Source organism: Oncorhynchus kisutch, linkage group LG9 (genome assembly GCF_002021735.2).
Source record: "Oncorhynchus kisutch isolate 150728-3 linkage group LG9, Okis_V2, whole genome shotgun sequence".
Lineage (NCBI taxonomy): Eukaryota > Metazoa > Chordata > Actinopteri > Salmoniformes > Salmonidae > Oncorhynchus > Oncorhynchus kisutch.
This window is the reverse complement of record NC_034182.2, coordinates 43,942,910-43,952,909: the sequence shown is the minus strand read 5'-3', so window position 1 is coordinate 43,952,909 and position 10,000 is coordinate 43,942,910. Positions and strand designations below refer to the sequence as shown.

General features: G+C 51.2%; 1 protein-coding gene across 2 annotated transcripts in view; it reads right to left on the bottom strand.

The window, feature by feature from the left end:
- The window catches only part of lratb.1 (lecithin retinol acyltransferase b, tandem duplicate 1), a gene marked incomplete at its 3' end in the record, with an annotated part of 32,618 nt that overhangs the window by 20,007 nt on the left and 2,611 nt on the right, over positions 1–10,000 (bottom strand). For both annotated transcript variants that reach the window (XM_031832666.1, XM_031832665.1), the window contains 4 exon segments: positions 1,189–1,232; positions 3,749–3,848; positions 6,157–6,245; positions 9,725–9,855. In XM_031832666.1, coding sequence (XP_031688526.1) covers positions 1,189–1,232; positions 3,749–3,848; positions 6,157–6,245; positions 9,725–9,855 — 364 coding nt within the window.

The following is a 10,000-nucleotide window of genomic DNA, read 5'->3' as shown; positions in this document are numbered from 1 at the left end:
CACTTAAACTACTGTATTCTGGAACAGCTTATCCTCATAGTAACCTTCACTGTGCTCATGCCTCATAGTAACCTTCACTGTGTTCATGCCTCATAGTTACCTCCCCTGTGCTCATGCCTTACAGTAACCTCCCCTGTGCTCATGCCTTACAGTAACCTCCCCTGTGCTCATGCCTTACAGTAACCTCCCCTGTGCTCATGCCTTACAGTAACCTCCCCTGTGCTCATGCCTTACAGTAACCTCCCCTGTGCTCATGCCTTACAGTAACCTCCCCTGTGCTCATGCCTTACAGTAACCTCCCCTGTGCTCATGCCTTACAGTAACCTCCCCTGTGCTCATGCCTTACAGTAACCTTCACTGTGCTCATGCCTTACAGTAACATTCACTGTGCTCATGCCTCATAGTTACCTTCACTGTGCTCATGCCTCATAGTAACCTCCCCTGTGCTCATGCCTTACAGTAACCTTCACTGTGCTCATGCCTCATAGTTACCTTCACTGTGCTCATGCCTCATAGTTACCTTTCCTGTGCTCATGCCTCATAGTTACCTTCACTGTGCTCATGCCTTACAGTAACCTTCACTGTGCTCATGCCTCATAGTTACCTTCACTGTGCTCATGCCTCATAGTTACCTTCACTGTGCTCATGCCTCATAGTTACCTTCACTGTGCTCATGCCTCATAGTTACCTTCACTGTGCTCATGCCTCATAGTAACCTTCCCTGTGCTCATGCCTCATAGTAACCTTCCCTGTTCTCATGCCTCATAGTAACCTTCCCTGTTCTCATGCCTCATAGTAACCTTCCCTGTTCTCATGCCTCATAGTTACCTTCCCTGTGCTCATGCCTCATAGTTACCTTCCCTGTGCTCATGCCTCATAGTTACCTTCACTGTGCTCATGCCTCATAGTTACCTTCACTGTGCTCATGCCTCATAGTTACCTTCACTGTGCTCATGCCTCATAGTAACCTTCACTGTGCTCATGCCTCATAGTAACCTTCACTGTGCTCATGCCTCATAGTTACCTTCACTGTGCTCATGCCTCATAGTTACCTTCACTGTGCTCATGCCTCATAGTTACCTTCACTGTGCTCATGCCTCATAGTTACCTTCACTGTGCTCATGCCTCATAGTAACCTTCACTGTGCTCATGCAAGGAAACAAACAAAATATCAAAGTGTGTGTTTACCTCCCAGCTGCCAACAGGTCATAGTTGTTTTGCTTCCACCCAAACTGTCAGAAAGATAACACAATACAACCCATCACAATACAACCCATCACATCCCAACCCATCACATCCCAACCCATCCCATCACATCCCAAGACAACACATCCCAACCAATCACATCCCAACCCATCACATCCCATCCCAACCCATCACATCCCAACCCATCACATCCCAACCTATCCCATCCCAACCCATCCCATCAGATCCCATCCCAACCCATCACATCCCATCCCAACTCATCCCATCACAACCCATCACATCCCAACCTATCCCATCCCAACCCAACCCATCACATCCCATCATATCCCAACCCATCCCATCCCATCACATCCCAACCCATCCCAAGACAACACATCCCAACCCATCACATCCCAACCCATCACATCACATCCCAACCCATCAGATCCCATCCCATCATATCCCAACCCATCACATCCCAACCCATCACATCCCAACCTATCCCATCCCAACCCAACCCATCACATCCCATCACATCCCAACCCATCCCAAGACAACACATCCCAACCCATCATATCCCAACCCAAGACAACACATCCCAACCCATCACATCCCAACCCATCACATCCCATCCCAACCCATCACATCCCAACCCATCACATCCCAACCCATCACATCCCATCCCAACCCATCACATCCCAACCCATCACATCCCATCACATCCCATCCCATCCCAACCCATCACATCCCATCCCATCCCAACCCATCCCAACCCATCACATCCCATCCCAACCCATCACATCCCATCCCAACCCATCACATCCCATCCCATCCCAACCCATCACATCCCAACCCATCACATCCCATCCCAACCCATCCCAACCCATCATATCCCAACCCATCCCATCCCAACCCATCACATCCCATCCCAACCCATCCCAACCCATCACATCCCAACCCATCACATCCCATCCCAACCCATCCCAACCCAACCCATCACATCCCAACCCATCACATCCCATCCCAACCCATCCCAACCCAACCCATCCCAACCCAACCCATCACATCCCATCCCAAGACATCCCATCCCAACCCATCACATCCCATCCCAACCCATCCCAACCCATCATATCCCAACCCATCCCAACCCATCACATCCCATCCCAACCCATCCCAACCCAACCCAACCCATCACATCCCAACCCATCACATCCCATCCCAACCCATCCCAACCCAACCCATCACATCCCAACCCATCACATCCCATCCCAACCCATCCCAACCCATCCCAACCCAACCCATCACATCCCATCCCAAGACATCCCATCCCATCCCATCACAACCCATCCCATCCCATCCCATCCCATCCCATCCCAACCCATCCCATCCCATCCCATCCCATCCCAACCCATCCCAACCCATCATATCCCAACCCATCCCATCCCAACCCATCCCAACCCAACCCATCACATCCCAACCCATCACATCCCATCCCAACCCATCCCAACCCAACCCATCACATCCCAACCCATCACATCCCATCCCAACCCATCCCAACCCAACCCATCCCAACCCAACCCATCACATCCCAACCCATCCCATCCCATCCCATCCCAACCCATCCCAACCCAACCCATCCCAACCCAACCCATCACATCCCAACCCATCCCATCCCAACCCAACCCATCACATCCCAACCCATCCCATCCCAACCCAACCCATCACATCCCAACCCAACCCATCCCATCCCAACCCAACCCATCACATCCCAACCCAACCCATCCCATCCCAACCCATCACATCCCAACCCATCCCATCCCAACCCAACCCATCACATCCCAACCCATCCCATCCCAACCCAACCCATCACATCCCAACCCATCCCATCCCAACCCAACCCATCACATCCCAACCCATCCCATCCCATCCCAACCCAACCCATCACATCCCAACCCATCACATCCCAACCCATCCCATCCCAACCCAACCCATCACATCCCAACCCATCCCATCCCATCCCAACCCATCACATCCCAACCCATCCCATCACATCCCATCACATCCCAACCCATCCCATCCCATCCCATCCCAACCCATCACATCCCAACCCATCCCAACCCATCACATCCCATCCCATCCCAACCCATCACATCCCAACCCATCCCAACCCATCCCATCCCATCCCATCCCAACCCATCACATCCCAACCCATCCCATCCCATCACATCCCAACCCATCACATCCCAACCCATCCCATCCCAACCCATCCCATCCCATCCCATCCCATCACATCCCAACCCATCCCATCCCATCCCAACCCATCACATCCCAACCCATCCCATCCCATCACATCCCAACCCATCACATCCCATCCCATCCCATCACATCCCAACCCATCACATCCCAACCCAAGACAACACGCAAAATCTCCCAATATAAATAAATAAAGATGTTTAAAATCAGTTTCCCAGAGGAGGTCTGAGGAGTGTTTTGACTGGTACAAGAACAGATGTGGACACGAGAGGGATGAGTACACACACCACACACATACACAGTAACCTACAGAGTGCATAAGAGGTCCTAGGGCGACAGCACTGTCCACACATCTCCCTGTGACTACAATGTCAGCCCCCAGGTCTAGACACCTCTGGATGGGCACTGCACTGTGGAGAGAGGGGAAGAGGGGGTACACCATGAGTACACAGTGGCAGAATACCTGACTGGCCCTAAATTGAAGAAAGCATTGACTATGTACAGACTCAGTGAGCATAGCCTTGCTATTGAGAAAGGCCAACGTAGGCAGACATGGCTCTCAAGAGAAGACAGGCTATGTGCACACTGCCCACAAAATGAGGTGGAAACTGAGCTGCACTTCCTAACCTCCTGCCCAATGTATGACCATATTAGAGACACATATTTCCCCTCAGATTACACAGACCAACAAAGATTTTGAAAACAAATCCAATTTTGATAAACTCCCATATCTATTGGGTGAAATACCACAGTGTCCCATCACAGCAGCAAGATGTGTGACCTGTTGCCACAAGAAAAGTGCAACTGGTTGTAAATAAAAACCTATATTTAAGTTGATTTATTTTCCCTTTTGTACTTTAACTATTTGCAAGGAAGGATAGAGGGAGAGTGGGGGGAGGAAAGGATAGAGGGAGAGTGAGGGGAGGGATAGAGGTAGAATAGGGGAGGGATAGAGGGAGAGTGGGGGGAGGTAGGGATAGAAGGAGAGTGGGAGAGGGAGGGACAGTGGGAGAATGGAAGAGGGAGGGAGAGACCGAGAATGGGGCGGAGGGAGGGAGAGACCGAGAGTGGGGCGGAGGGAGGGAGGGAGGGAGCAACCGAGAGTGGGGCAGAGGGAGGGAGAGACCGAGAGTGGGGCGGAGGGAGGGAGAGACCGAGAGTGGGGCGGAGGGAGGGAGAGACCGACTGGGACGGAGGGAGGGAGAGAGTGGGGCATGCGGAGGGAGGGATAGACCGAGAGTGGGGCGGAGGGAGGGAGAGACCGAGAGTGGGGCAGAGGGAGAGAGTGGGGCATGCGGAGGGAGGGATAGACCGAGAGTGGGGCGGAGGGAGGGAGAGACCGAGAGTGGGGCGGAGGGAGGGAGAGACCGAGAGTGGGGCGGAGGGAGGGAGAGACCGAGAGTGGGGCGGAGGGAGGGAGAGACCGAGAGTGGGGCGGAGGGAGGGAGAGACCGAGAGTGGGGCGGAGGGAGGGAGAGACCGAGAGTGGGGCGGAGGGAGGGAGAGACCGAGAGTGGGGCGGAGGGAGGGAGAGACCGAGAGTGGGGCGGAGGGAGGGAGAGACCGACTGGGACGGAGGGAGGGAGGGAGAGAGTGGGGCATGCGGAGGGAGAGACAGAGAGTGGGGCGGAGGGAGGGAGAGACCGAGAGTGGGGCGGAGGGAGGGAGAGACCGAGAGTGGGGCGGAGGGAGGGAGAGACCGAGAGTGGGGCGGAGGGAGGGAGAGACCGAGAGTGGGGCGGAGGGAGGGAGAGACCGAGAGTGGGGCGGAGGGAGGGAGAGACCGAGAGTGGGGCGGAGGGAGGGAGAGACAGAGAGTGGGGCGGAGGGAGGGAGGGACAGAGAGTGGGGCAGAGGGAGGGAGGGACCGACTGGGACGGAGGGAGGGAGGGAGAGAGTGGGGCGGGCGGAGGGAGGGATAGACCGAGAGTGGGGCGGAGGGAGGGAGAGACAGAGAGTAGGGTGGAGGGAGAGAGAGACAGAGAGTGGGGCGGAGGGAGGGATAGACCGAGAGTAGGGCGGAGGGAGGGAGAGACCGAGAGTGGGGCGGAGGGAGGGAGAGACCGAGAGTGGGGCGGAGGGAGGGAGGGACAGAGAGTGGGGCGGAGGGAGGGAGGGACAGAGAGAGGGGGAGGGAGGGAGGGACAGAGAGTGGGCGGAGGGAGGGAGGGAGGGACAGAGAGTGGGGCGGAGGGAGGGAGGGACAGAGAGTGGGGCGGAGGGAGGGAGGGACAGAGAGTGGGGCGGAGGGAGGGAGGGACAGAGAGTGGGGCGGAGGGAGGGAGGGACAGAGAGTGGGGCGGAGGGAGGGAGGGACAGAGAGTGGGGCGGAGGGAGGGAGGGACAGAGAGTGGGGCGGGGGGAGGGACAGAGAGTGGGGCTGAGGGAGGGAGAGACAGAGTGGGGCGGAGGGAGGGGAGTGGGGCGGAGGGAGGGAGAGACAGAGAGTGGGGCGGAGGGAGGGAGAGACAGAGAGTGGGGCGGAGGGAGGGAGAGACAGAGAGTGGGGCGGAGGGAGGGAGAGACAGAGAGTGGGGCGGAGGGAGGGAGAGACAGAGAGTGGGGCGGAGAGAGGGAGAGACAGAGAGTGGGGCGGAGGGAGGGAGAGACAGAGAGTGGGGCGGAGGGAGTGTTTTATGCTAAAAAACAATCCAACATTCTCTTGTTCTAACAGTATATAAGAGTTCAGAATTGTGTTTCTATTGTTCCCAGACTTACCCCAGGTAGGCATTCATACTGTGGACGGTTGTAGGCAGCTTAGACCTGCTCACCCCATCAGCCATTCTCACCTCAGACAGACTGCCTTTCTGGAGGAGAGGAGAGGAGAGGAGAGGAGAGAAGGGAGGAGGAGAGGAAAGGAGGGAGGAGGAGAGGAAAGGAGGGAGGAGGAAAGGAGGGAGGAGGAGAGGAAAAGGTAGGAGGAGAGGCGTTGGCAATCTATGCTAATGGGGGTCACCTTGGGGTCATGATAGGGGCTGCACAAAATGATTGATGTTTTATAATAATTGATTATGCTTATGTTGTATTAATAGAAGGGGAAGGGCTATAAGACACTAGGGTCCTGGACCACAGATTAGCAATATATACAGTGCCTTGCGAAAGTATTCGGCCCCCTTGAACTTTGCGACCTTTTGCCACATTTCAGGCTTCAAACATAAAGATATAAAACTGTATTTTTTTGTGAAGAATCAACAACAAGTGGGACACAATCATGAAGTGGAACGACATTTATTGGATATTTCAAACTCTTTTAACAAATCAAAAACTGAAAAATTGGGCGTGCAAAATTATTCAGCCCCTTTACTTTCAGTGCAGCAAACTCTCTCCAGAAGTTCAGTGAGGATCTCTGAATGATCCAATGTTGACCTAAATGACTAATGATGATTAATACAATCCACCTGTGTGTAATCAAGTCTCCGTATAAATGCACCTGCACTGTGATAGTCTCAGAGGTCCGTTAAAAGCGCAGAGAGCATCATGAAGAACAAGGAACACACCAGGCAGGTCCGAGATACTGTTGTGAAGAAGTTTAAAGCCGGATTTGGATACAAAAAGATTTCCCAAGCTTTAAACATCCCAAGGAGCACTGTGCAAGCGATAATATTGAAATGGAAGGAGTATCAGACCACTGCAAATCTACCAAGACCTGGCCGTCCCTCTAAACTTTCAGCTCATACAAGGAGAAGACTGATCAGAGATGCAGCCAAGAGGCCCATGATCACTCTGGATGAACTGCAGAGATCTACAGCTGAGGTGGGAGACTCTGTCCATAGGACAACAATCAGTCGCATATTGCACAAATCTGGCCTTTATGGAAGAGTGGCAAGAAGAAAGCCATTTCTTAAAGATATCCATAAAAGGTGTAGTTTAAAGTTTGCCACAAGCCACCTGGGAGACACACCAAACATGTGGAAGAAGGTGCTCTGGTCAGATGAAACCAAAATGGAACTTTTTGGCAACAATGCAAAACGTTATGTTTGGCGTAAAAGCAACACAGCTCATCACCCTGAACACACCATCCCCACTGTCAAACATGGTGATGGCAGCATCATGGTTTGGGCCTGCTTTTCTTCAGCAGGGACAGGGAAGATGGTTCAAATTGATGGGAATATGGATGGAGCCAAATACAGGACCATTCTAGAAGAAAACCTGATGGAGTCTGCAAAAGACCTGAGACTGGGACGGAGATTTGTCTTCCAACAAGACAATGATCCAAAACATAAAGCAACATCTACAATGGAATGGTTCAAAATTAAACATATCCAGGTGTTAGAATGGCCAAGTCAAAGTCCAGACCTGAATCCAATCGAGAATCTGTGGAAAGAACTGAAAACTGCTGTTCACAAATGCTCTCCATCCAACCTCACTGAGCTCGAGCTGTTTTGCAAGGAGGAATGGGAAAAAATGTCAGTCTCTCGATGTGCAAAACTGATAGAGACATACCCCAAGCGACTTACAGCTGTAATCGCAGCAAAAGGTGGCGCTACAAAGTATTAACTTAAGGGGGCTGAATAATTTTGCACGCCCAATTTTTCAGTTTTTGATTTGTTAAAAAAGTTTGAAATATCCAATAAATGTCGTTCCACTTCATGATTGTGTCCCACTTGTTGTTGATTCTTCACAAAAAAATATGCAAAGTTCAAGGGCCGAATACTTTCGCAAGGCACTGTATATGCATTATAAGGTTTAATACTGTTCCACAGTTCTTTTCTAGTCTCTGCCTCTTATAGGAAACGGTCTGAGCAGATGTGTGAGTTATGGCGGTCAAAACAGGGTGTCTGTGTCTGCGCCTCAAGGCTAAACGAAAGACATAGACACAGACCCCTGCAGGGGAGTAAATAGATAAGAGACAAGTCAGACACACCACTGTAAGCCACACGTGAAAATGACTGCGGAGCCCTTAACACTGGACTATCGTTTTCTCCTGCAAGTTTGTCTAACTAATGTGAATGGAAAATGACTGTATATGCATGGGCATGGTCTCATGAGTAGAAGGTGTTGATGTAGGCAGTTACATCACTAGGGGTTGACTGCAAGTATATTAAAGCATCTTTGACCAGTTTTATTTTGCAGAACTCTGAAACATACATACGTGTTTCTATTGTCAACTTCTGTCTGCATTTAATAAAGTTTTATTGATTTACGTAAAGAAGATATTGGCTGCTGATTAGCCAATGATTGACAAGGAACAAGGAACCTACCCCGACAATGCAAAGCAATAGAGAATTGCATTGAACGAAATTATGACGATGGTGACAAAGAGCGGAGATGATTGTGTACTTCAGGAAACAGCAGAGGGAGCACCCACCACGATCCACATCGACGGGACAGTAGTGGAGAAGGTAGTAAGTTAAGTTCCTCGGCATACACATCACAGACAAACTGAAATGGTCCACCCACACAGACAGCATGGTGAAGGCGCAACAGTGCCTCTTCAACTTCAGGAGGCTGAAGAAATTTGGCTTGTCACCTAAAACCCTCACAAACTTTTACAGATGCACAATTGAGAGCATCCTGTCAGGCTGTATCACCGCCTGGTATGGCAACTGCACCGCCCTCAACAGCAAAGCTCTCCAGAGGGTAGTGAGGTCTGCACAACGCATCACCAGGGGCAAACTAGCTGCCATCCAGAACACCTACACCAGCCGATGTCACAGGAAGGCCAAAAAGACCATCAAGGACAACGACCACCCGAGCCACTGCCTGTTCACCCCGCTATCATCCAGAAGGCGAGGTCAGTACAGGTGCATCAAAGCTAGAACCGAGAGACTGAAAAACATCCATCTCAAGGCCATCAGACTGCTAAACAGCCACCACTAACATTGAGTGGCTGCTGCCAACACACTGACTCAACTCCAGCCACTTTAATAATGGTACATAGAGCACATAGAGGCTGCTGCCAACATAGAAAGTCACTAGTTGCTTTAGCAATGTTTACTTTTCTTACATGACTCATCTCATATGTATTTACTGCATATTTTATCATCTTGCCTACGTCGCTCAGCTGTCCATATATCTATATGTACATATTCTTATTCCACCCCTTTAGATGTGTGTGTATGAGGTAGTTGTTGGGGAATTGTTAGATTACTTGTTAGATATTACTGCACAGTCGGAACTAGAAGCACAAGCATTTCTCTACACTCACATTATCAACTGCTAACCATGTGACCATTATCATCTGCTAACCATGTGACCATTATCATCTGCTAACCATGTGACCATTATCATCTGCTAACCATGTGTATGTGACCAATAAAATAGGATTTGATTTGAGAGTACATACCTGAGCCATGAGGTCATCTCCAGTCACCACGGCGACCTTGAGATCAAGTCCCGCCTTCTTGACTACTTCCTGTATAGCGGCAGCGCACGCCAGCGGGTTCACACCCCCGGCATTACTGACCACCCGGATACCTACACATACACAAGCACGCACGACTTGTAATGTCAACAAGATAACAGATCTAGTAATATGTAGATGTGGAAGGTCAACATGATAACAGATCTAGTAATATGTTGATGTGGAAGGTCAACAAGATAACAGATCTAGTAATATATT